At 39.7% G+C, this 27,999-nt stretch overlaps 1 protein-coding gene across 5 annotated transcripts; it reads right to left on the bottom strand.

Moving 5' to 3' along the window:
* pik3r1 (phosphoinositide-3-kinase, regulatory subunit 1 (alpha)) lies at positions 1–27,999 on the bottom strand. 5 transcript variants are annotated; one of them, XM_058775275.1, is made up of 16 exons: positions 27,658–27,999; positions 25,968–26,588; positions 11,921–12,016; positions 11,745–11,819; positions 11,040–11,171; positions 9,377–9,578; positions 9,212–9,294; positions 4,627–4,733; positions 4,427–4,521; positions 4,131–4,311; positions 3,888–4,013; positions 3,630–3,772; positions 3,364–3,540; positions 3,152–3,226; positions 2,895–3,065; positions 1–2,720 (listed from the first exon to the last, which is right to left on the bottom strand). In XM_058775275.1, exons 2-16 carry the CDS (start codon positions 26,296–26,298, stop codon positions 2,531–2,533), a joined length of 2,184 nt encoding a protein of 727 aa, XP_058631258.1. In that variant the 5' UTR covers positions 26,299–26,588; positions 27,658–27,999; the 3' UTR covers positions 1–2,530. The 5 variants fall into 5 exon arrangements, with proteins under 5 accessions (XP_058631258.1, XP_058631261.1, XP_058631262.1 ...); XM_058775278.1 differs by lacking the exons at positions 9,212–9,294; positions 9,377–9,578; positions 11,040–11,171; ... (2 more) ...; positions 25,968–26,588; positions 27,658–27,999 and adding an exon at positions 7,292–8,817; XM_058775279.1 differs by lacking the exons at positions 9,212–9,294; positions 9,377–9,578; positions 11,040–11,171; ... (2 more) ...; positions 25,968–26,588; positions 27,658–27,999 and adding an exon at positions 6,174–7,260.

Raw genomic sequence — 27,999 nt, 5'->3', positions numbered from 1 at the left:
AACCAATGCTATACAATTTCCAAAAAAAAAAACAAATTGGATTCACAAAATACAAGAAATTCTGAGAACAGGGGCTGCAGAAAGAAGACTACCATGATAATGTGAAACACGGAAGTTTGTGGCCTTTAAGCGAGAGGTGAAAAGAGTACAACGCAGAAGGGGAGAAAGAAAGAAAGAAAGAAAGAAAGAAAGAAAGAAAAGAAAGAAAAGAAAGAAAGAAAAAAGCCTCAGATAAAATTACCATGAAAGTTGTGTGTTTTTTTTCTTCCCCATTGTAATTGAGTATAGGTTTACGGTGACATTTGCAGAGATTGAATAATAATAAAAAAAAATGGTTAAAAAACAAATTAAGAATTAGAACATGTAAACTTCCTGATTCTCAGATTTTCAAAATCACAAGCAGTAAAAGTTTGAAACGAATTGGCCTGTGAAGTTCAAATATTTGCTTCAAACCACATGCTAGTTTACTCAGTAAGAAGGGGACTCGGAGAGAGCCCATCTTATCATTTGAGAACTTTATGCTAACTCGGTGGGCAAATCATAATAGTATAGGACAATTGTGCGTATAGACGTGGCAGAAAAACGCAAGAATTACCATTCCTCTTAAATCTTACATTAAAGACCTTCAAATACTTACAAAACCCAAAATGGTGAAATTCAGCAGTACTCTCTGCTTAAAAAAAAATTATAATAATAATACACAGCTGACTCATTTTAAGGCAATCAGGCCTAGTTAAAACAAGGAGTCAAACTAATTCAAAATATAGGAACAGAGAGTTGACCAACAAAAGTGATTTAAAAATAACATTAATTAATGGTGTCACATTGATGTTTATTTATGTGGAACATCAAATGCAAATTTGCATGTGTCAAGTGTAACTGCAATGCAGATGAGAGGGGAAGGCAAAAGCAATACTGATGTCAGTGATGATAAAATCAGAAATACTGTAGCTAGCTTTGAATGTCAAGCTGGAAGGTTCCCCTAACTTTGTTGCATCCAAGTAATAAACTTTTTTGTTTTAGAGAATGTGGCGCAAACTAGAACGTTGGGTACTAGTCGAACTGAGTTAATCCATTTATGTAAACACTATTAAGGATTTTCTGATACAGAAAAAATACTATGTTGACAAGGAATGAGAGGGAGTTATGTCACCGAAATGAATTTTTGTTTTGTTTTGTTTTCCATCATTCCAGAGGATCAAATCAATACACTCTCGATTATGGGAAAGATATCACAAAATAAACCTCTATATTGGATTAGGAACCTGCAGTATTATGTTGTCGTGACATTAATCATTCAATTGCAGTTATTTCAAATGTCATGTTTTATTCATTTATGTTTGCTCTAGTGAAAATGTTCAGATATATATCACCATTACTGTAGACAGAAACAGCACTAATGTCCTCCAGGCTCTGCCCAAGAGAAAATCAGCTCCAAGTGAAAAAGACTAATAAAATACTCTCTCTTTAATTTTACCAGCGGCTGATAAAGAAATATGTAATAAAGTACTTTTTCCACACTTCTTCTGTAAAACTGAAGCCACCCTTCTTGGTGCTTTGACACTTAAAATATCCTCTTAGATACATAAAAAAAGACTTTAAGCATTAAAAACAAGTTTATATTATGGGTAGCAACATGTAAAATAAAATCACAACTCTGCAGAGAAGATGGAAAATACAGAATTTGCATAGCAGATTAGAATACAACTGAGAAGGAACTGCGTTTTTGGTACAATATGGTTGTGTCACATAGCTTTTGATGCTATCTGTATGTACAGCGTGAAGTCCGTTTCAGTTCCTTTCTTGCCAGTCCATAAAGCAGAAATGGTTTTAGAGTCTGTCACTATAATGCTCACAAAAGAAATGCCAAGCATCTCGTTCGCTTCTCGTCGCGCTGCTCCTTTCAGGCGATATGTGTCATATCAATGTTTGTGTAGGAGTCTCTTACAGGAAAACGAGTAGATACTGTTTCGAAAGTGCCATCTTGCTACATTTGATCAGCTGATTCCATGGTCTGTTCGTGAAAATTAAACATCCCGATAGCTTTCATATACTGTGAGTTTTGGTCACATTCTCTCGTACACACACACACACACACACACACACACACACACACACAACCACACGCATACACACAAATGGGGACCTGCACCGAACAGGTCGAGGGGTAGAAGAGGTAAAAAAAAGATGCACTCTAGACGTTCAATCAATGTTCCACATTCCAGCAGCGGGTAAAGCTTTGAAATGAACAAGCACCATTTGGAAAAGGCCTCCGAAGTCCTCCATTTTGGGAGAGAGAGTTAAATTTTAGCAGTTTCCGCTCAATAAAGAAAACTACATTCAGACTGGCAAAAGTCTCAGTGGCTGAAATGTTCGTTTTGGGTTTTGCTTTCTTGGCTTTCCGACATGGTCGTTTCAAGGCAAAAAGAAGCCCTCGGTAGCAGCCTTACTGGAGGCGTCTCCATTCGAGGGGAGGCCCTTTCTCAACTCCCGTGTTTGTAACGAGTCCCAAGGGTGTGTTCACGAGTCCTCACCGCCTCTGGTGTGCGTAGACTGGGTATGCTAACGTGACATTCAAAGAGTCATTGTGCTGAACCAGGGACGTATGCTGGTAGTGCAAGACCAGTTCTTTCAGAGAGCTGTAAAGGTTGTAGGGCTCAGCAAAGCCAAATCCTGTGGGTGTCTTGTTGATGACGCAGTGCTTGACCTCACCATCCACACTGAGAGAAGACAAAGAGATGGTTTTAGTCATCAGTGCCTTTTGCAATTTCCCATTTCAACATGCAACTGGTCTAGTAGTCAATGAATTGCACAGCATATCGAGATATGTCTATGTAAAAACAACCTACATGTGAACTGATGCTGCCCTACAAGCACAAAAAAGTGGTACGTACACAACACTACAGGCGTAACATCCAGCTTTGCTGCTGTCCCTGACCAGGAATGTTCCGTCTCTCTTGCCCCGCAGCAGGGCCTCTGCCTGGAGGCGGTTAATGTTACCCAGCTTCCAAGAGCGTTCGTCGTGGTGTGGCAAATCCTCATCGTCATCCACCATTGAGTATTGACTAGTGCAGAAGCAGAGAGTTTGATTTAGTAACCAGGAAAACTTTTAAATGTCAGGTGGCTATAATGTGCTTAGCAGAATACTCACTCGTCCTGGTTGTCGTTTTTGATTCCCAACCATTCGTTGAGTTTCTTCTGTCGGACCCCTTTCTGTGTCAACCACCTGTGCAGCAAAAAAAAAAAAAAAAGGAGAATTGTTTATTACATTACATTGTGCTCCATTTAGTCATTTCTGAATGCAAGATTGCGTCCTGTGTGTTAAATCTGAAGTGCAGAACCTATGGAGTATGAGCTACTTACATGAGGTACTGATCCCTGGTCTTTCTGAGCTGGATGAGGTCAGGCTTAATGCTGTTCATCCGCTTGTCGATCTCCCTGTAGTCCGCCGCTTGCTTCTTCAGGTCTTCCTCGAGACGCCGTTTGCTGTCCACAATTTCACTGATGCGTGATTTTAACTTCTCATAGTTGACCATTATCCTGCATTGAAACATCGCAGAGATGTTGCATTACACTTCTGAAATGTTCACAAAAAGACTACTTTGGAAGTTCTCAGCTTCAGAACTCACCTTTGGATTTCCTTCTCATTGCCTTCTCTCCTGAACTTCTCAATATATTCTTTGCTGTACCGTTCTTGTGTTTGGCACTGCTCTTCAAAGATCTTTATGGTCTCATTAAAAGCTTCAATAGCAGTCCTTTTCATTTGTATTTCCTAGTGAGCAGACAAAAGCATGTCAGAATGTGAGCTTTCCCTGAAGGGCTTTTCTCAAGCTTTGTGTGAAATACATATAGCCAATCATCTACTATAAACACATTTAGGAGCACACCTGTGATGTTCTAGTGTATTCCTCATAGAGTCGGTCGTACTCTCTGTTCTTTTCTTGGTACTGCTGGTGGTATTCGTGCAACTTCTTCCCAACAGCTTCAATATTGTCCTCCTTTACCACCTGATCCTGTAAATACAAAAAAAACCCCATATATTCAATAAAATGTTTCCAAATGAAACGCGATGATCTAGAGTGAAGTGCTTCAGGGCACTCTACATTCCAGTGAAATCAGAGGATGATTACCTGTTGGTGCTTGGACACAGGATACAGTAGTTTCACATCTAGTTTGGGGTTGTACTGGGCGAGAGACTCGTGCCGATAGTGGTTGATCAACTCAACCACAGAGTTGAAGGTCAGGGGGTCTGAAAAGCCGTATTTTCCATCACGATGGAAGATTTTGATCAGCTTGTTGTTACCTCCTTTCCTGTACGGCCAATAAAAAGTAGTATTTAGATCAATCCTTTGAGTCAAGGGAAGCACCCTCAATAAAAAAAAAAAATGCATACACACATATGGGTTTTTACAGAGGAGATCTGTACCTCAGTGTCAGTGTGTAATCCCCATGCATTTTAGTGGAAGCATCTCGGACCAAAAATGTACCATCAGCAGTGTCCCTAAGCTTTTCGTTGACCTCCTCCCTGCAACAGAAAGAGAGTCAAACTTTTACAAGAAGAAACATTAATAAGAACAACAAAAAAAATGCATGCTTATCTGACCAAACATTAGGGTTGATGAGTACTTGCCTGGAGATGTCCCCCCAGTACCATTCAGCATCTTGCAGAGCCATGTTGTTGTTCATACCGTTGTTAGTGACAGACGTTGGTTTGGGTGGCTTGGGAGGTAGTGCTGTAAAGAGAAAAAGAGAGAAACTGGTTGAGACCAGAACTGCCGATGAACCAGCAGCACTCAAGGTCATTTACACAGACAACATGTGCAGGCATGCTCAAACCTATGTGTCAATATGAAACAACAATATTACTAAAGGATGCTTTAATCTGATGAGGAGAAAGGAAAACCCCTAAAAAAATCCTTTAGCATTTTTCTGTCAAGTAAGCGATGAATGTTGTTTTCCCCCAAATGTGACAGTCATGTTTTAAAAGCATGCAACGGTTACTGCAGTTTTCTCAAATTCTTGCCTCCTCCCCTTCCAGCGTTTTCCATTTCATTAAATGCAGCTGAGCACATGCCTCTCGAGCGCTCAGCGGGGAGTCGGATTCTTTACTCAGTGAGAATGCATTTCATTGACCCTTTCAAAAAATATTTATCATCACTATTTCTGGATCTGGACAGCATTATACCACATAAACTGTTCCTGAGATGCAAAATCACACACATAAATCACGGATATACAAGACGGGGATATGGAGCTTTAATTTGGATTTGAGCATCGCTTGACATTTACAACAAGTGTTTCAGAACAGAATTAGCACCATTTCTAGAAGCAATGACATCTGACAGCATGCAGAGACCCAGTGATGGGCTTTTTAAAGCATTGCAATATGCACATTCATGCAAGAATCCTTAACCATTGAGAACATGTTGCTTTGCTGGATGGAGGCAGAGGTTGCATCTGATTGGCTGCTGGGCCGAGTGACGAGAAGCAGCGGGGGCAGTGCAGTCTCCGTGGAGCATGAGGCAGAGCTGAAGCGGTGGGCTATTTTTATCTTCCAACCCCCCCCCACCTCATGCACACTCACTGTCTCTCCTTTGTTCACTTCAGTCACTATCGTCGCTAAGCATTTTCAGCCTAGTTCAACCACACAAAGATTAATTAACCAGATACACCTACAAGAATCTATCCGACAAATCACCCAATGCTTTGCAGTACTTGCAGCAGATGCATCCTCCATAAAAGAAACACACACAAAATAATCTACGCAATGACTAATGTATGTTTCACCATAAGAATAAGTCAACATCAAATATTAAAACTGTTTTCAGATGAACGAATGCATCCAAGACAACATACAGAGCTGTCACCCATCAAATCGAGCCTTAAGAATGACACATTTGTTATGTACCAACTTCAACAGTTACCTGGCACGTCTATTTCTAGGTAAAACAGCAGGTCTGATCCAGCTCCTGATCCAGTGTCAAGTCTCAGGCTTTCTAAATCTGCCATGCTTAATGGTTTGTTGCATATCTGGAAGATTTCGCATACAGTTTTCTTGGCAAACCTCCTCAAAATAGATACTATAAATCCAGGTTCTTCTTGCTCATTGCTTCGAGATCAATTTTCGAAAAGCCTTGGAGAGTGGGGTCGGTGAAAACCATTACATCACTTACCCCAGCCAATGGTGCAGCGGGACTGTTGCTGGCCACTCCTGCCTCATCACCTGCCTCTATTTCTTCCAAGTCCTGAGTGCAGTGATGTCATTGCAACAGTGCTTTGTCCATTCAAAAGAAGTCGGCAATGAAAAACGTAGCAAAGAAAGATGTATCTGCTCCGAAGTACGTGATCCAGCAATTTCCTTTATCCGTGTGGAACATAAGCGTTGTCTAAGCCGTTTCAATGCTGCCAAACGCAGGGAGGTAAATCATCGACAAGGTGCACTGCAGTACAGCATCTTTCGAATGAGGAAAGGAACTGAAGCCTCACACTGTCTTTCTCTGTCACCCCCTCCCTTCCTGTATCTATGATACAGCTTTGCTAAGCCCCGCCTCTCTGAGCAGAAGCGATCAGTACAGCCCCTCTGCTGGTAGGCAGACAAAAGCAGAGCCCTGATCGCTGCTGCAGCGGCACGTAGGCAGTCCCTACGTCAAAGACAAGGCCGGGTCAGGAGGCAGGCACGGCTTGCAAATACTTCTTATAATCCCCAAATGCGACTCATGGAGGACCGTAGGAGGGGAGAGATCAGCTATTTGAGCTTGAGAAGGTACCTGAAATAGTCGCAGTTCTAAGTAGGGTTAAAAACGGCTCCAGGAACGTGGGCTATTGTCACGCTCAGCACTCTAATGACAGGTCAGAGAGGCACTTCAGCTGGGGCGCTTAACAGTCATGCAGTAGGTCAAGTGTAACTGACTGCTTCTGGATAAAGCAGCATATAAAAAAAACACTGAAAACTTTAATAACTTTAATGAATAATACAACATGTTCACCTCGCGTGTTCAGACATGCCAGTGTCAGTCAAACAGGTTAACCCACTTTTCGTAGCAGGTTGCACTTGTGCTAGTCTTGATACACATGAGCACTAGCCAATCTCACAGTGGAGAAGCATGGATATTCAAGTCTGTGAAAGAGCTAGAACAGGACACAAAATAGGATATCTGAGAAGAGCCACTCATGCTCTCTGAAAAGCTGGGTAACTTCCCAAAGCAATGAAATGCTGCTTTGATTTGATGCACTTCTAAAAGTACCCAATCATTACACCAAACTTCCTGAGACACAAAAACCACACACTTACATTGCAAGTTGTGCATGTTCAGCAGAAGTCAAGCAGCCTTTTGTTCAGTAAGTCCGCCCGGGAAGCATTTCTTGTGATTAAATCCAAGAGACAGTCCTTTTGAAAAAAATATTCCCACTTGACAGGCGCAGGAGTCTAAAACTCACTGTAGCAGTCTGAAGAAATTCAGCAAAATCCAAGTTGATAAAGAGAAGCTGAGTGCGACAGGTTGAAACCGTAGAGCCCGACGAACTAAAGCAGGTCTGAGAGGGGTGGAGAATGACGCCTGCTCCGGGACGGCTAGGTTAATGATTGCTGGGGTCGCACTGCTGCTAACCAACTCTCTCTCTCTCTCTCTCTCTCTGCTCATTCACTCTGTCTGGCTCCAAGGGTTCAGTCTCATGATTAACTTGCTCAGGTTCAAATATTTGCTGAGCTGTGCACCCTTATGTTTTGGGAGGGGACTGTGGCACAGGCAGGAGGGGGCCAGGGGGTGGAGTAAAGTCCTCGGAAGTGAACGTTTGCAAGTGTGTGAGAATGCATGCAAGACAGAACAGCCGCCGTTGCAAGGGAACAAGAGAGCTCTGTGGAGCAGACAGCACTTCAATCCAACCCAATCCAAGTGGGCCTTTTGCCACCAGCTTAAAATAGCCACCCAGTAACTAGGAACATGCGCACACACACACACACACACACACACCCTTGCACTCAAATTAACACACACATCCACAGTTACCGACCGCCACATGTGCAGGAATCGTGTATGGGCAGGTTGGTAAGGCAACAAGTAGCAGTTAAAGGTGGCACTTGTGTGATTCGTGTTTGTGTAAAAGCTTGCACATAAGGTACAGGAAGTATTCGAGCTGCACGAGCAGAAAGGAGGCAAGTGTGCTTTTGAGTCTGGGCTCGCCCAACCCAGCCTCCTGCAGGTGCAAATTACTGACAGCTGAGCTCGCTCCATGCCAGGGCAAGGTATAAATAGGCCCTAACAGGTAATAAAACATTTAAACAGTCACACAGCCAGACTTGGGGCCCCTGGCAGCCTGAGAGAGATAGACGGATAAAGACAGGGAGAGAAACTTTACTGCTGCTATAAAAGCCCAACTAGACAACTGGTCTGTGTTCAGGGTAGCATACACACAGCAGAAGTGTCTCTGTGGCCTGTCCCATCTCTAAATGAACCTGACCCACAGAAGCAAGGGAGTGGAACACAGATTTTTCAACAGAGCACTCCCATCCATTAAACATTCATATCAAAGTGCTACACTGCAGCCAAGATTACACACTGCTGAGGTGAAGGGGCACAGCTACTTCACATAATAATTAAGAACATCAATAGTGTTGTCTTTTTTAACTGCATAAAACAAATCAGGACTGGACATCTCCCTTTTTTACAACTCTTTTCTGTCCATTTCAGCAATTCTTTGGAGCAGTGTTTGATTTTGATCTGACGTACAAGGTGTGAACATCATTTGGATCTGTGGGCTAGCTCATGCAGTAAAACCTGTTGCTAGTTCATTACACAAAATCTTTACCTGACCTATCTTCTTCCCAATGTTGCCTACCCTCCATCTACTTGAATACATTATAAAAAAGGTGCATGTGTGAGACATTGAGCCATGGTATTCAATGTTTGCACAACACTGGTTTGAATATAGCTCGTCATCGCTATCCTATTCCCCCACCATTGTCTCTTGTCCTGTCAAAAATATCAGTAAAAAGCAGCATGACTACACTACATACAATGCCATAGAGCAGTGTTTCTCAACCTTTTCGACTACAACGCTGCATTTGAATATGATGTCAAGTTTAAAGTTTTACATATTTATTTTTCATTTGTTAACATAGCTAAATTTCAATAAAGTAACTTAAAATAACTTATTGGTTGAGAACCATTGCTTTGTAATTTGTGGTTTGTACTCAATATTGTAGTATATTTACCTGGAGCCGCCTGACTATCACTCCATTCGCTGGTCACCAGGACTTCAATTATCCGGATGTGTGCCTCTGGGCTGGGCTCACAGCTGGGGAAGGGAAATTAAACATCAGGGTTTTTCGCTAGCTGGCAACAATGTGATTCATCAGCATATATGTGTGAGGGTGTACCTGGTGGGCTGTTGTCTGAAGAGTGCCGGGCTGAAGATCTCAGCAAGGGCACGAGCACTAAGCAGGTTGGCCGCTGAGGCCTGGCAAACACGGGAGAAGTGGCGCAGCAAGCTCTGCAGGGTCAGCCAGTACTGCGGAGGAAGTGCAGAGGAGCTGGCCACCAGCCGCAGGTGATGTGCGCATTCGTCTGTACCCTGCACTTCTGAAGAGACAAGAGATAAAAAAAAAAGTGTGTGAAAAAGGGCTCTCACACCCACTTTAACACACTTGGTGTGTCGTCAGAACACATCCCTTGACATTTGACTCAAGGGCTATGTATTTATAGTGAGCTAAACATTCCAATAAGCAGCGAGGACATATGCAAAAAAAAAAAAAAAAAAAAAGTGTACATGCAGTCATGTGGAAAATTGTGCGCAGTGTGCATCTAACCACACAAGATCTTAAGCGAGACAATGACAGAGTGAGTAAGGTACTCTGAGAGGTGATTGGTTGACAGCGCTGATGTCGCAGATAAGTTTTCAGGTTTGCTTTAGGTCTATTAACCACAGATATCCTGTTTCCAGCCACGTGACTGTACACTACCCAAAAGAGAACTGAAATAAAGAAAATAACACCGTGTTCTCTTTCAAACTGGATACATGCTAGTTTACACCGCTGAAAGTTTGTTCTGCACACGGACAGAATGTTCAGTCACACAGCGAGGGCAGATAAAGTTAACATCCTCAAGCCAACCACCAATACACCACCTGGAATACTTTTCACTGTCAAATTGTCTGGGGTTTGTAGACACAAAAACAGATAAGCGTTGGAACATGTGTACTCATAAAAGCACACGCCGAGATGATACAACCACAAGATTTTGCTAGATGAGTCCACACTGATGCTTTCAGAAGTTCATGGGAGTGTGCAAAACTCTCTTCTTTCATGAGGACTCCTTGAGATACTTTATTACCATTGTAGGAGGCTCACCATCTGGCAAACACATATCAGAACAATTGCACCACCCTGTGGCTCGAATAATGAATTGAGATCAATGAAAAATGCTTTGATTATTCCATACATCCTTTGGTTTTAAGGCTTTTAAGTTTAATTTAATGGACCACAGGAGTTCACATCAGAGAGACAGACCATATAATGAACCAGACCACTAACGAACAGGAAATATCAGGACTCTGAACATGACAGTTGAAAGGAAGTCCTACATTTCAAATGAAATAACTGAAAGCCCTTACTCTAAAACGTGCATTAGCATAACCAACCTGATCAAAATTCTTTAAAAATACATATGTTAGCCTGATTGTAGCTAAATAAGCTAATTTTAAGATATTGTTACTGAGATTTTATTGGGGACTTGATGTGTTACCAAAATCTGATCCGGTAACATAGGAGCTGTACTTGCATAGCTAGAACATAGCATAGGAATGTTACTATGCTGACCAATGAATGAACCGATTTAAAAAGGACTTAAGCCACAGCATTTCATAGCAGTTTAAACATTAGCTTAGTGGCAAACTGAGAATTGGCAACTCATCCCACTGTAAATCCAATGATTCACATAGTTCTATTAATATAGATTATTATTATTATTATATTATGGAAACCCCCTGAGAATTGTAAGGCTGTTAATCTAATGCTGATATGCTGTACACCTATGGAAACCCACCTTGAGCGATGCGCATCATCTCGCTGTAGACCACAGAGGGGACGACAGGCTGAGGTAGATCTTGAAGATACCTCCTCAGACCATCACACAACATCTGAAGGTCCATCTGCTCAAGATCCACCGAGGCAGGGTCTATTTCAAAGAACACAAACATCAGTGAGCTAGCACCAGGCACAAAGAGACAAGCATTAAATCTTTTCGATCTATACATTTTCACCTTAACCAGCTTTAGCTATGATTTATATTTGTAGCATGTTGAAAATATGAGTGGTGCTCAATGTAACAATGCTAGCTTGTTCTGGGTGGTTTGCCAGGACATAGATGTGGTTTCTAAAAGTATTCTGAGTAGCTGTATGTGGTTGCTAGGGTGTCCTGGGTCAAAATCCATTGCCAAGTCTACGTGACAATCTGGTCTTCAGATACGTTCAGAGTGCTTTCAAGTGTAAGTCTATGGAATTTTACCTAAAATTGTAAATCTGACTGCTTAGACAACTGACAGAACACCTTTTCTCAAGAAGCCACGTCTGTAGCGCCAATTATGTGAGAAGAGTTACGTAAATTTTATTACTTCAGGTTGAGGTTTTTGAGAAAGGAGCAACAGTAGTATCCAAAGGCTGTGTTTCACGTTCAGCGTGGACAGAAAGCATGCGTTGCATCGCTCCAGACAACTAACGGTAGCAAAACCTAATGCAGTGCATCACTTACCACTATCAAAGGACTGTCTGACATCCAGCCCTCCTCCAGCAGTGAAGTTTCTGTAGAGCGTAGGGTTGTCTAAACCTGTACAAAGTTTATATGTAAGTTAATACATGTAGAAAATGCAATAATTACGGTGTGCACATACATGTGACAAAGAAATATGCATGATGGATTCTATTCACCTTTCCTCTCGATGGCCTCAAGGAGCTTGAGCAGCATGGGCGGTGCTACCTCCGGAGGTGCAAACTGCTCCGTCAGGTCTACCAGAGCACTCGAGCCTAGAGGAGAGAAAGTGGAACGCTCAGATCAAAAAGCCGCCAGGTACCTTTGAACAAGTACTAGCTTTTCATTAAGCACCAAACGCCATCATTTCAAAGCCTCCAAGGAAAACAAGAATTTTACACCACGACCCACTCCAGAGAGTCACGGCACGCTTAGATCAATAATGGTCCTCGTGTATTTGTGTGGTGCAGCAAGAAGCACATTTGGACGGCACATCTAAGCATGGCCGGGGGGGTTTAGGGCTGGTGCTGACCGGTAGGATATGATTAAGTGTGCAGTGAAGGTGGACGAGAAGGCTAAAGCAAACAGACCGCAATATGCAGCCGCTGGTGTAGGGTGGAGGGTTACTGAGATCTACAAGTCCAGGTGCGGGTATGAAAGGGCTGCGGGCCTGGCTTGAGCTTTATTTGGATTCACTGCACAGCATTTTAAAAGGCTAGGATTTCTAAAAGACTTGACTGTTAGCAATGTCCGAGATCCAAACACAGCAGATTATGAATGGATTCCCTTTACAGAGTCTTTTTTATAGAGGTATCAAGAGTATCTTTGCAAAGTTTCTTGGAAGGAATGGCTCAAATTAAAAGTTTGGATGCTGCCTAAATGGGGAACAAAAAAACAACAACCACACATGAGGAAATGGGGGTTTAAGCCATTAGAAATAATAGTCTTGTTTAGTCCCAAGGCTCTGGGACTTTTTTTTGCTAGCCTGGGAGATAAGCAAGGAAAGTTGTAGATATCACACCACTTCTCTTGAACTTCGCTTTGAAAGACAACAGCCAGCTGGAGTCCATTACTGCGAAGGCAACATCGAGCATAAGAAGAGTTATTCATTTTCTGAGAACTGCTGAACTCGAGGCAGGGAGAGTGAATGACGGATTCCTCATATAGAAATTTGGAGTGTAGTGTCACTTTGGTACGCCGCACTGAGTGGTAACCTTGTGCCCAAACGGACACCTTATCCAGCCCACTGCTTCTTAGAATCAAGATTCAAAGTGCTGGGCTAATTTTACCTTAGCTCGAAATGTTCTGGTCAAAGGCGACAAATATGGTCTTTGAATTTAACAGATCTCTACATTTCCTACGTATGTTTGGTGAAATAGCTAAAGTCACTATGCTGTTGTGAGATTGAAACTGGCTCAGTGAATAACACTATGGTGGTCTGGAATCTCAAAATAAATAAAATAAACAAATGTCATAACGCACACCCTATTTCAGGGTAGAACTGTATATTCCAAGAAGCTTGTGTTTATTTACATGTGTTGGATGGGCATTTCCACGGAGATGGGAGACTGAGAGGGGAGGGGGGGATGAGTTGCTTCTAAGTAACTCAGGGTGACCTGATAGCACTGGCCTTCCACACGGCTAGATTGAATGACATTCAGGATTGATGATAGTAGAATAGTCCAAATGTTTTAGTTCAAGGTTCCACTATGTCCCTGAGACAACTTCTTGGTGTAACTAAAGAGGAACTAGACTTTGGTTCTTAGGTTTTGAGCATGCAAAACACATTGCAAAAAAAGTCAAAAGGGCCCATCTCAATGTTTTCAGCCTGGGTCTGTTCTTCAGTGTAATTCAATGGAATTTTCTGGCTATTTATTGTTCATTGAAAACTAAGTCTGACCACTCTCCAAAATAAGCTACGTGACGCGTTACATGCCAAGTATAAGCAAGCGTCACTAAGAACTGGGCAGTCCAGCAAGATTGGATGCACTGCGCCGTGAACTCACGCAATGTTATACTCACGCCAAGCTCGTCAACCCACTGCGAGTAGCAATAGTGGGAACTTAGTGAGTGAGTGTTCCTGTGAACAATGCTCTAGAAAGATCCACATGAAAACACCCCCTGTTTTCAACTACTAGGCTTAATTTGTTCAAGCTGTGCAGTTGAGATCACACAATCAACCGGGCAATGGAAACAATTAAAGATGCATTCACAGTGAAGTCCAAGTGCTGTAAGACTTTACGGGTAAAGGGTAAACATTAGCAACATTTGTGCGTGAAAAAACTGCTTAAAATGCCTCTAGTTCTCTGCTAGCAAATTAAACAAACAGAAAACAGGCAGAAAGCAGCCCAGCTCAGATTCAGACAGCCAATCAAAGTGGGCTGCAGATTCCAGTTGCCGTAGCAACTCTTGGAAGAGGGAGTCAATGGACAAGTCTGAACATGCGTCTGAATGTGTGGTGGTCCTGTTGTTTCTATGCCATGGGATGCAAGGAAAGAATCCCAGGTTAAGGAGGGGAAAGCAGCTGCCTGGGTTTGTAGAACAAACTCGGCACATCTGAAACACAGACTAAGATCAGAGAAAGTGCACATGGTGCTAAAGACAATTTCCTCAGCAGCTAATTTTAGGCGTCTACTCGTGTACCTAGTGTTTCCATTACTGACTTATTCTTCTTTGAAATGTCATTCTAGCAAACCACTAAATGATCATTTCCCCCAAGCATCAATAAGGGATGTTTAAGTGTCTTAACCTGCTTTTGAGGAAACAAGTTGTCAAGGTGTAGCAGAAAGCAGCGTTTCCATAAGAGTCATCAGCTGCTCTGGTTAATACTTGTGTTGTGTACGTAAAAATGGTCCTCTTGGTAGCTTGACAGAATTTTTGGAAAGAGTCAAGTCGAGTCACCTTTATTTATATAGCGCTTTATATAATACAGATTGTGTCAAAGCAGCTTTAGAATATTAAACAGTAAAATAGTGTGTCGATAATGCAAGAGGACCACAGTAAACTAAATTTTTCAGTGATGTCATCGTTTAGTTCAAATAGTATCTGTGCAATCAAGTCGACAATATTGCCAGAAATTAAATGTCCCCAGCTAAGGGGACAGTGGCAAGGAGTGACAACCCAGTAGCAAGGGTGGGGTCATTTCTCCTCTGGCCAGACAAATCCAGCATGGTGTGATCGTCTGGTTCTTGTGGTCCAGAGCTCTTTGATGATCCTTCAAAATCTCCCCCACCCTCCCCATTTAATGTCTCCTATAAAACATCTTTAAATAATCTATTTTATTCATTAAATCTTTAGTAAAATGCAATGAAAGAAATAAGGGTCACACTTTATTCTCACAATTAACTATGAATTTTTGCCTAATTTGCTGCTTATTAACAGTTAGTAAGGTAGTTGTTTAAGTTTATGTATTGGGTAGAATTAGGGATGTATATGTGCTTTAAGTACTAATAAACAGCCAATATGTTAATAATAAGCATGCTAATAATGCCTTATTCTACATCCCTAATCCTAAATGTCTTTTCCAACTTAAATATACAGTCACAAAGAATTGTTTATTACACAGAATCTGTACCAATATCATGGACCATAAGCATCACTTGGCCATTGAGTGTACACTTAAGTAATTGCAATTTAATAAATTTAAGTTAGTCCAACTTAAAATAAAAAGACAACATGTTTTCAAATTGTTATTTGACAGTGTAACTCAGAATTGTCAAGTTGACTTATTGTATTACTTTAATTATGCATTAAGTTTATTTACTTAATTTTAAAGGCAACGGATTTCCTTTTGTTTTTTAAATTTTTTTTTTTTTTAAGAAAACTGATCGCTTTTTACAGTGTTAGTTTGGGCTCCTCCTCAATGCATCCTATAGAAATGTTGTCATATCTCTCACACATCCAGTCAGTTTTTCTTCATTAGTAACATGCAATTTTATAGGACTTGTTGAATTTTATCTTTAGTTTGCATTCTTTATCACGTAGACAACAGGTTAAGTAAAAACATTAATATGCAATAGCGAATAAATATAGTAAAATGCTCCTCTTTATAGTTGAGGTAAATGTATTGTTACGTGGCATTGTTTACAAGCTTTGCACATTTTCCAGTTTGACACAGAATGAGCGATTACATGAGACATTTCAATATGTTTTACTGTAGGCTCTCTTATAAAATAGCCTACCTTTTGATGTTAATTCACGTTCATTTCGTACTATAGTAGAGAAAGATATAATGGGTTCACTTGCCGCTTGAACTGAGGTGCTTGCGCCTGCCTCATTAAAGAGCGCCAAAACCGTATTTATTGAATGAATTTCGTTCAGAACATTTCGGCAGAATGTTAAAGCTGATACTTTGTTTATTAAAAAGTAACAAAACACAAAGCTTATGGTGATTACTGGACAGCAAGTGCGCTGCAACCAGGCTAATATGAAGTTCAGGCATTAACAGAACAGCATATACTAAGATCTTGATAACAAGAAGCCATATTAGTAATTATTATAAGCAAGAATTGTTAACGATATTGCCAATATCCACACAGCTGACAGCTTTACCTGTTGAAGTTTGTTCAAGTTGTGCAAGAAATAGACACTGCTTTTCTGCACTCACTTTACACGTCTCCGTCATTTTGATCTCTCTCGCGCTGCGTTTAGCAGCATTTCTGCAGAGATGAGGACTTTTTTTCCACTAAAACTTTGATGCGCATCGTCTCAGTTTAATGCAAAACAATCAGGAAAATAAATAAATAGTCATAACATGTAAATATACATTGTCGCCAGCGGCGACCTCAGCAAAAACTTCACTCGCAAATTTAGATTTTTGGTCGCAAATGCGACCGTTTTAGTCGCAGTTTGGAGCCCTGAACTTACTAACTATTAATAAGCAGCAAATTAAGAATTTGAGGGAAAAGTCATAGTTAATAGTTAACAAGTGTTACCTATTCTAAAGTGTTACCGATATAAGCTACCAAAATAGGAACAAAATTTATTACAGTGAACATTGTGTGTTGCCCTATTGGTTAAGAGCATAACAGCTCAAATCAGCAGAAGAAAGGGGTTTTCAAACAACCCACTTCTTAACAGAAAGACTTCAGACAAAAAGACACTTGTGTTTTGAAACATCTACGGTAATAGCAATGTGAGATATTACAGTGATGAAACATTCAATGTAACAACACTTTGGGCAGCGTGTGAAAATGCCTCTGATAGCACACACAAATGATCACAGCACACAAGACACTATACAGCAAGACAGCAAAAATAATGCTGAGACACAGATGGGCTGTTTTCATGTTTTCAATCTTAACGCCCTGAAAACAGCACACATGTATTGTGATCTTACATGAAGATAACAGGCTCTTTGTTTTTTCCAGCTGCTTTAAGAGCTTGTAAAAATCTCAAACCCCTGGAGTGAAAATCCTTTTATTTCTATTTCTTTTAATAAGTTTAGTGTTTGTGGTTTAGTTTGCATGCAGGGTTTTAGCCCAGGGGTGGGCAAACTTTCTGACTCGAGGGCCACATCAAGTTTTCCACATTAAGTGAGGGGCTGCATTATGTTTATGACAAATTAAGCTTTTATTATTTTTTTTATTCTAAATTGACACTCACTTACTACTGTACTGTATACTTGTACATACATGGCAGTTCTATTCTTGTACCATCTCTACCTATTTTTTTTTATGAGCACTTTATGACATAGATTAGTTGCATTAGTGTAGCCTACAAGTCGATTGATGTGTAAGACACATTTTATAGTTTCATTCAGAAATAATGTAAAATAAACTAAAAGTTTACAAACATTAAAACATGTATATTCCCCACACTCCACAAAAATCCTGTAAATTTAGCAGTGTTCAGAATAGATAAAAGAACAAAAATAAGTGAAAAACAAACAAATTATAGTGGCATTCACTATAAACATATATTATAAACTCCCAGCCTAATTATTTAAAGCGAAACTGAAACTAGTGCGTGGTTGCTAGAAAATGCACAATACAAGCTCAAAACAAACTCACTTGCCTTTTCTCGTTCGTTATCAATCCTAATGTGTGTGTTTTGCGCTTGACCTTGATTGTTTAATGTCGCCTTGGAAATCGCAGCACTTTTCAGATGAAAAAAAACAAAAAAACGCAATTTATAATCTAGAAAAAAAAAAATAGTACTATATCCATTTTCATAAAAATGTGTGTGGAAAACAGAAGAAAGCACATCTTTGCAAGATAAAACAACAAATTATTTGCATGTTTTCCCCACGAAATTACAGTACCCGTGAGCAGGAGGATAGCACTGGCATTTGTTCTGAAACTGGTAAGTCTAGAGCATTTCAAGCATTTTTAAAACCGTACCAAAAAGCATTTTTTCAAAACAAATGAACCCTTTCATTTTTAAAAGTAATTTACAATTGTGTCAGTTTTGTAGGGTATATTTTGTTACTTTTTATTTTGTATTTGCTGTACGGCTTGAACGCAGCGTCCGTCAAAAATAGACTAGGCACCTATCTTTAGCGAAGCGGCACAGAGAGCCGCTTCTGAAACATGCCGCAGCATGGCTGGTGTAAACACAAGCATTGACTCGAGTGGCCGCAATCAGCTCCAGTGGTCTGAGCGGCACTACGGTGTAAATCAGGGGTTATATGCACTACAGGCTACAGCGCCATCTATTGGATTTTACTGATATTGCATCAAATTAGCTATTTTGGACCAACTGCCTCACGGGCTGGATGAAAACGCCGTAGTTCGCCCACCTCTGCAGATTCGTATCATTTTTAAAAATCCCTCGCAGGCCGCCACATGAGTGATAGTGGGCCGTAGATTGGACACCCCTGGTTTAGCCATTCAGTGCTCGTTCACTGATGGCAACACATTTTCCTGCTGGAAATAATGAAATAAACTACAGATCTAAGATCAGACCTCATGCTATAAAATAATTGTAGGGACGTAACGATCAATCGTGAGCCGGTTGAAAATCGATTCAAAGCGGTTGAGATGCTAAACAAATCGCGATACAATTAAGGGTAGGAGTTTATATGAATGCATGTCTGAGGGGTACTTACTGTCTTTAGAAAAGTTTAGATGGTATTTTTTCCTTTTCATCTTGTCTCTGTATAATGCATATTAAAGTTCATAAGTGCAGCGCTGCTTTGTTTACACCGGAAACCAAGGAAACGCTTTAAGTGCCACCTGCTGGCAGAGAGTGAATCTGCGTCCCATTCTGCTCATCTGCTGTTTCATGCAGATTTTTTTGCATTTTTTCAGACCATTCTGTTTTTGCTTCAAATTTAGAAATTATACAATCTAATTTAGATTAAAAACTGCTCATGTTGTATGTAGGCAGCATCTTTGTTTGGATCATGATTAAAATGCAGTGGTTACCTCTAATTTTAAATGGAAAGAGCACATTTTTCCTTAAAGATGCTTGTAAATTGTAACCTTGATTTTTGCTGAAACAAGAAGGGTTTAAATACCCATTAAAAACCTGTATGGAAAAAAGGTACCGATATCTAGGAAAATCTTCCTTTTTTAAACAAACAATCCAAAGGAACTCAATTAGAGAAATTAACTTGAAGTTTGACTTCAACTCTACTACACGGGCTTGGAAAAGGCTCTACATCTGCTGTGTTCTCTCCCACCACTAATGTTTAGTTTGTGTTATATACAAACACTCCATGTCTCTTCACATAACCAACACGCATGCAAACGATAAATGGGGGATGGGATAGCACCAAAACTCAGTTATCCCTTTGTGCATATTTCAGTTCTGCTTTTCTTCAGCTGCTCTTGCTCCACCTCTTGCAACGTGTTTCTAATCCGCCGAGCAGACATGCTTGTCCTTCAGTAAGAAGATTTGCCAATTCAGCCCCGTGTCTCTGGAGGCGATCATTAATGAAGACCACATGTACACACTCTCACGCACATCCCAATAAACACCAGCTTTCACAACGGTACCACCTCCATTGCAACAACCCTCTACTGAAGTCCAGTCCTTTCTGTTTGACAAGTTTCTTTTCCAGGTTTTGTATGTTACTGCTGGGAACCTTATACAATTTCAATACACTTTTGACCCATAGGCACCAACAGATATGATCTCTTGTGACTGTTATGCAACGCAGCACTTTATCCTACAGAAAGAGCCACAGAGAGTTGTTTTGCTTTATTCAGAGAACAAGTCGATTTAAAACATAGTGGATGTGTAATGGCCATTCCATACCTTGCCAAATGCAGTCATCTGGACTAGCACAAGCTTTCCTTTTGCAAGAGCACTTTTCTGCCGCCTACTGTGCAGCACTTAGAGACGATTGTACGGATTCGTCATGATGCTAAATGTGGCGACCGGGCACAAGCTGTTCAAACTAAGCCACAGGAACGTGCATCATTACGCCCACAGCCACAAACCAATCCTGCCCCGGTTACAACCACCATGATCTAATGAGAGCCATTACTCTGCATAGGAACGATGCCTTTAGCAGGGAAAGAAACTTAAAAGAAATAGCAGGATGCACCTAACAAAGCTGTTTGAGAAAATGTCCTGTGCAGCATTCTAGACAAAGTTGTTGACTTTGAAGATGATATTTAAATTTGTCATTTTTAAAATACATTGTAACTTTATACTTTTGAAGACTATATTACTATAATGCTAAATATGGACAAGAATAATATGTATAATAATCTATCAATCATTGTGTTTTATGGAACCTAACAAATATTTAAAAGCATCTAAACAAATACATTAATAAATGTATTATTTTATACTATTTAAATGAAAATACAATAATCGAGATAAAACGATTATTGCACCCCCTTCCACCACCTTATAAAGTCTTTTAGCTCAAGGTGCACGCCTAAATGGTCAAATACAAGCAAAATGTGTTAGAATGCGGCGCTTAGTGATTATTCATGTAAACCTTCGTGGCTTCGTCAGTCATGTAATAAATGAACGTAAAGAGTTAAGATAAGAATGAAAATACACATGTAATGGTAAATTGGATCCGTGCGGCTCTTAAAGTGACAGCGGGCTATATTCCTGCTTCCGACTGTGTGCTTAATATTAATCAAAAAACAAATTCAAAATCACATACTGATCTTGAGTGAAGGACTTTTGTAGCTCTAATAAGAAAAAGAAAGTTTAATTCTTACAGTGAAAGATACTGTTTTATTTTACATTTGATTATTCATTTCTGTAGTAGGCTGTTAAATGCTTGAGACTTGCATTAAAAAAAAACCTTAAAGCACAGTTTGTTTCATTTGTATCTTTTTATTCTATTGTACTTGTCCTTTGCTTTTTTTATTATTTTTATTTTTTACTACTGATGGTTTAATTATTTTCAATAATTGAGGACTTTTTATTTGTTTGTTTGTTTGTTACTAAAAGTTACCTACTCTGCTCTGTTATTGAGAATTGTGAAATTTCGCTGGTCTCTACAATGTAGATGCCATAGCAACCTTATTTACAGGAAATATATTTGATATGTATCACTATCTTTAAATAAATCACTCGTATAAAGTTTTGGTCATATGGCCCCCTCATAATCTTTTTAAATAATCGTGATTACAATATTGACCAAAACAATCGTGATTATGATTTTTGCCATAATCGAGCAGCCCTACCTTTTCATATATATTGGTTTACTGCTTGGTTAGGAGAAAGTGCACATTCTTTACAAAACCCAGCAACAATTCTCCCTCAAAGAGCTGCTCCATGCAGCAGATGTTCAAATAAGAACTGAAGAGGCCCCAAAAAGGAGAGCAGCACATTATCTCAAACACCAGCAATGCCTTTCCCCAACTAGCTCACACTTTCAGTTAACTGCCACAGCTCTCCCTGGCAGTTCTCACATGTACTCTCTCACAGTCTGTTTTTTTTTTTTTTTTTGTCAATTAATTTGTGATGTCCTGCATTCTTTAAATAAATGCTCATTAACTGCACAACAACAACAACAACAACAAGAGACCTGTAAATAAGATTGAGATTAAATTAAAAGAACAAATAAGGAGATAACATCTCAGCACAGCATCACCATTGCAAACTCGCATGCTAAAAGACTGCCATATCTCATTAAGCACAGGAATGTGGGCCTTGCATGGACTTGAATGTACTAACCAGTTTTAGTCCCACCATGCACAAAGTTTGATCACATCTACTTTATCCATGAAAATAGAGAATCCTGAACTCCAGAATACCAGAACAAAAAAACATTTAGTGGCCTTACTGAACGTTTTATTTCTAAAGCATGCTTTACATAAATTTATTTATTTTTTTATTGTTTTAACTTGATGAATCAAACATAACGCTTGTGATAGGGCACTCAAACATTCAGAAGCAATATTAAATTACTTAAATTAATTACATGTAATAATTAACCATGTAACAGCTAAAGCACCGCTAAAAATGTCAACACTAAAAGAAAACTCTTATCAAATCACTAATCAGTTTTTGGATGACTAGTCCACTTTTGTAACCACTGCAGCTCTAATTTATTTAGCCATTTCCTCATATTTATTATTGAATTACATATTGGTCATTGAAAAAAACATTCTTTCCACTATACAAGTTGATATGCAACAGAAGTTGTAATCTTCTTCCCTCTTGTGAGGCGAATCTGAGTGAAACGGCTTCTTGAATGAGAGTAAAAAAACAAACAAAGTTGGGCAGATTTCATTTGGCACTTCGAGAGTTGATTTGATCATTTGATTGTTGTCGTTTGCCATTTCTGCGATCTCGTGTGAGTGACAGGTTGTCCCACCTTCGCACCATATGTTATCAGAGAAAAGGTGTCGTTGCAAGAGGGAGGGGAGGTTACTTTGAATTTTATTACGAGGGCATATGCATTCCTAATGATGTGCATGGATGAATAAATTATGATAATCACTGCAACATTACATTAATAAAAATGGTCAAGTACTCATGCCTCATGTTTGGTCAAGTACTCATGTTTAGCAGCTCAGCCCCATCATTCTCCATGCAATAAAACAGAACAGTTGTAGATAGAGGAACTCTAATTTCCATGGAACAGAAGAAGTTAAAGCCATAAAAGATCTCATTCCCTGTTCGGAGTCATGCACAGAGAGAAAAAAAAAAAAAAAAAAAAAATCAACTTGGAACCCAAGTGAAGGAAAAACTGAGAAATACATTTTGTGGACCCAAAATGCAGAAGCTTTAGCAAGAATGGGTTAACAAATAAAACAAGAATTGTGCAAAAAGCTGGGCTGGGCACATACGGATTCTCTCACTCCAGAGGCCCGCAGAAAGGAGCATGTTAGTGTTATAAAAAAGCCTGGGAGCCGGAACGGACTGGAATTCCACATCTGCTGTTCTCTGAAGCAAACCCAAGCGGCTCAAAAAGAGAGAGACAGAGACAGAAAATGCAAGAGGCCCCAAGCTGAACACTCCCCCTTAATCCCCTCCATCAGGTCTGACCCCAGAAGAATAATCCAAAAATTCAAAGAGGAAGATGGAGAAATGAGAGAGCTAGGAGAGAGAAAGAGAAAAATCTGGAAGACCATTCAGTAGCAGCTAATAAATCTGAAACACGGCGAGGCAATGAGAAGTGAAACCTGGGTGCCTTAAATACACAATACATTCACACTGATCTAAGTACTGCCGTTTAACAGTATGGATGGTACACAGTATAGAGAGAAGGGGGGGGGAGAAACCCCCTGAAATTTATGGTAAAAAAGAAAAAGAAAAGAAAAGGCAAGCTGTGGTTGCCAGAACTTTACCGTACCATCATGGTACCAGTAAAATAATGAAACTTAAAAGTGGGCTGTCACGCAAAGAATTCTGGGAATGTCACTTTACGGGTTTTCCACTGCAAAATATGAGACTTGGATATGTTTTTGAGGACTAAGATAACTTGTACAGCTTTTGGAACCGAAAAGAACATTTAACAGTTTCTGTGAGTCAAGATGCAATGGTTCCTATCACACATTAAATCACAGTCTAGGCTATTGTATTGCCGTCTTTGTGACATTTTCCCATTAGTACCATGTTCATGTTGTGGAAACCACAATTTCTATTTGTCTATTTTTAAGTTTTAAAGAAAACTGAGAAAATGGTCCCACTTTACATTAGGTGGCCTTAACTACTATGTACTTACATTTAAATTAATAATTTGGTACAATGCACTTATTGTGTACAATCATGTTTTTACATTGTACTTATATTTTTAAAAATACCTATATGTAGTTACATCTGTAATTAATTTCTGTAATTACATTTATAATTACACTGTTGACCCATCCCTTACACCTTAACCCACCCTTAAACCCACCCATACCACCAAACCTGTCCCTAACCTTAACCGTATCCCACCTCAATAGCAGCAAAAGTGAACACAAAACAATATGAACACAATAAGTACATTGTACTTATTTTTTGATGCAAGTACATAGTAGTTAAGGCCACCTAATATAAAGTGTGACCGAAAATACTTTTAGAGTTTCACCAGAAATAACATTTGTCAAAATGACATTTACATCAAGCATCAAGCATCAATATTGTGAATCATTTTCTGGAATTTCACTTCTCTCTGCACTGATTTTTTTATGCAACAGTAATGCAAATAGACTGACTAAAAGTGTACAGTGTAAAACAGCCTCAGCTTTCAGTTCTTTAAATTATCACTGCCAAGTCAAAAGTGCTTAGGCCTTTGAGTTGGAATTTTATCTGAAATTTTATGTGGTTTTAGTGGTGGTGTGGGGGATCAGGGTTTGAGTCCTGTTTCTACTGTGTGAGAAGCATAATGCCAAGAGCTCTGGCCATCATCCAGATCTGCTTTACATTCCGCAAAACTCCGCTCTCTATATCTTCCCTTCCGTTAACGTGGACACAAATCAGAATAGTCATTCAGAACAGAAAGAGGCCATAGTGTCACTTTAGCCACAGTCATGCTGCTTAAGCAATCCTGACCTCCGGGAAAAGTTAGGTGGGTTTCGTCAAACAAAAATAGCTCTCGTCAAAGAAAAAAAAGGTATGTGCTCATGTTTTTATGCATCAAACCACATAGGACAAGGAAGTAGCAAACAAGTTTGCCACTGCTTTTCAACAGAAATGATTCTGAGTGGCATAATCTCACTTATGATCTATGTTCCATAACACGATAACCTGAAAACCACATCTAACTTAGTTGTCACCATGACAACCGAGGTAAACAAGGAGAAAAAAAAATAAAATAAAAGAAGAATACTAGCTGTGTATGGGAAACTGGGTTAAATTTAACACACTTTAAAACGTAAATACTTTCTATACCATTAGCGTCGCCTAACAGAAGAGCAAAGATACTGTTGACAAACATTTCCACACAAACTAAACTCAAATGGATTTGGGTCCCCAAAAGTTCAAGCATGAAAGTGCCCTTAGCGTCTGTATTGTATCATGTACAATAAATATACAGAAGAAGCCTTTTTAGACGTTGCGGGTCACATCACTAGAAAAGAAATGTAACAGTTGGCACAAGAAGACAGCATAGACCAAAACTACAGATTAAAAGATCTGGGTGATATGTTAAAGGAGCCATAGGGGGCTCTAAATGCTCATACTGTGGCTGTGCGAAAGATGCAGCCACGCCAGACAATTACAAACTACTGTGTACAGGCCTTCATCCAGATCTGGGCTTCCTGCCATGTTTGCAATTACGAATCATAGCCCAGCGCAAACCTAAAACAGCCTTAAATATTCAGGGGACATTTGTGTGCTGCAGCTATAAATCCAATCTCTTGATGAAATGGTGGTGTAAAATCTGGTCACTAGTTACGAAAATGGAAAAAGTGGCGAGTGGGTATTTTGAGAGAGGCACGTGGGTTTGGCATCAGCATGAATGGATCTAGTTCAGAGGAAAGAGAATTCGTTAAAATTATGCACCCTGAGATCCAACGAAACCGAGCTAAAATGGTTGACGACAATTTTTTTTACTGTAAATAAACAAGACCTGCTTTGTGACCACTGGTTAAGGTCAACTCTGGTGACCAAATATTAATCTAAAGGTTAACTATAGACAGCTTCTGTGGAATTAGGCAACTATCTAAACAGCAGCTCAAAATGGTAGACAGGTAGAGGGTTTGAGACATAAATATTTTGAATTCACAAGCTCATTCAGATGCACCAAGTTGCAGTGCTTATGCAGCCAACGCAGGATTGAGCCCAGTTAGCAACATATCCTGAGGACTCAATGTGGTTAAAAAAAATGCTGAAAATAACATTCATGAAAAGAAAAAAAAACAAAAACAGCTCACTCACTTTGCTCAGAGTCCGAGTCTGGCCTTGCAGGCCCTGGGGCCACTGGTAGAGGCCTTGGGGGTCTTGGTTTGGGAGTTGGTGGAGAAATCTTTTTCTTGCCGATGAACTCCACGTACGTACCAGGAAAGTCCCCCTTTTCCTGAGTGGTTTCATTAAAGCCAGGCAGCCATCCGATTTCATCTGGTCTCTCCTCCATCCCCTCAGTGTAACCAACTGCGAGTAGTGCACCTTTATTGACTGTAAGAATGTCCCCTATATGCAGGTCAATATCCTCTTCCCTCTCTTTCTTATAGTCATACAGCGCTCTGTACTGATATCCTTCTGCACTCATTTTGATGGCGTCGTCTCAAACTTTTGGTGTCACAAAAATGATAATGATTGCTTACAATGGTTCTTTGAACCAATATTTGGATGAGAGGCAAGAGTCAAAAAAAGTTGTTGTTTATTTTCTCCCTAAGACTTTACGTCTTTATTAACATCATCTACATTGTAGTCTCTAAGGATGAGTGGATTATGTAAAACTAATAGTCCAATGATTGGGTGCACCTTCAAGGTGCTTTATACACACTCTTCCCATCTGTGTGAGGCCTTATCCTGTGAATCTCACAGAGTAACTCGAACCTGAAACACAGAAGAGAAGCCATTTTACACACGCCACACAAAAAAGCACATCAACTACACACAGGCTCAACTTCCATGGGGAAAACACTGTAAATGTACTTATTGTACATTATATGCTCAAACTAAATAAATAACACAAATAATAACAATGTGCAGGTGTTTATTTTCTATAGTAGCTTAATAGTATAAACAACAATGGGTTATAAATATGGTGCATATTTTAGAGTAAATGCTTGACGTTTTTAACAAAATTTTAGCTACATTTTATATTAGTATTTTGAAAAGATTTATGGAACGTTTATTTTTCTTTCTCCGTCATGAAACAAACTTCTTTCAAAATTGTAAACACCATATGCCTAAAAAAAAAACTGACAAACTGACTGAGAAAGCATCAAAAGGATAACACTATACACAAATGCAGTGCAAATAAAGGAACAAATGGCGCAAAAGAACCTCCAAAGAGTCGCAATGCTGACCGTGCAAAACTCTCGATTGAGTTTCATGTAACAGATTACGATTAATAAACGTAAACAATTTAGCCAAGCATAAACTAACCCAGTGTGAATTATTTATTTAAATAAAAAGACAATTAAAGTGCAACTTCATAGTTTTAGAGTGCAGTATTAAGACTGAAAACCACAATCAAATCAGATTCAAAATCACTCTGCAGATGCAATAAAATCGATCTGACCTCATGACCTGTGGCGTTAACCGGAGATGCTTATATTTATAGATTTATATTAATCTTACGTGGTCGGGGTTAGCATATTTGCTAACGTTGGCTTTAAATAATATAACATTATTGCTAGAGCGAAATACATCAACGTATACTCAAAATAACTTTAGAAAGATTATATCTTCAATTACGCGCTAAAACGCACGGTTGCGGTAGAAAATAAAGTCAATGTGAATTAAGCGAGTAGAGCCTGTAATAGGATGCAGTTGGGACACGCTGTACTGGAACAATCGACACAGTAAAGCGATCCTATTAAACCTCCCATAATCTCAACATTACAATACACACTAATCCTAAACAGATTTTTCTGTTTCATAAAACAAGCATACGTACCGGGGAATGGTGAAAATAGAGAGCAGCTGAAGTATATCTGTGAACTTTAGTAAGTTGTAAGGGGCCCGTTCATGAAAACCAGGGCCGAGAAAATCTCCTTCGCTTCCCGTAACTCCAGTTTAGCAGCTCTCCAACAAATCCACTCACCACAACCGCTATAAAACACACCTCATACGACGCGTCTTCAGGGAAGTAACATCCAGAGGTAAGATAAATTTCAACACGCTAATTGAGTGTGTTTTTTGAAATACTTTAACTTAATGATTGAGCTCGTTTCCCGACAGTAAAGCCGACTCCGCCCGAGTCACCGCACAGTGAATCCTCTCAATGGCAGGAACACCA

Source organism: Onychostoma macrolepis, chromosome 05 (genome assembly GCF_012432095.1).
Source record: "Onychostoma macrolepis isolate SWU-2019 chromosome 05, ASM1243209v1, whole genome shotgun sequence".
In the NCBI taxonomy this organism is placed as follows: Eukaryota; Metazoa; Chordata; class Actinopteri; order Cypriniformes; family Cyprinidae; genus Onychostoma; species Onychostoma macrolepis.
Note: the sequence above shows the minus strand (reverse complement) of the source record. Positions and strands in the feature narration are given on the sequence as shown.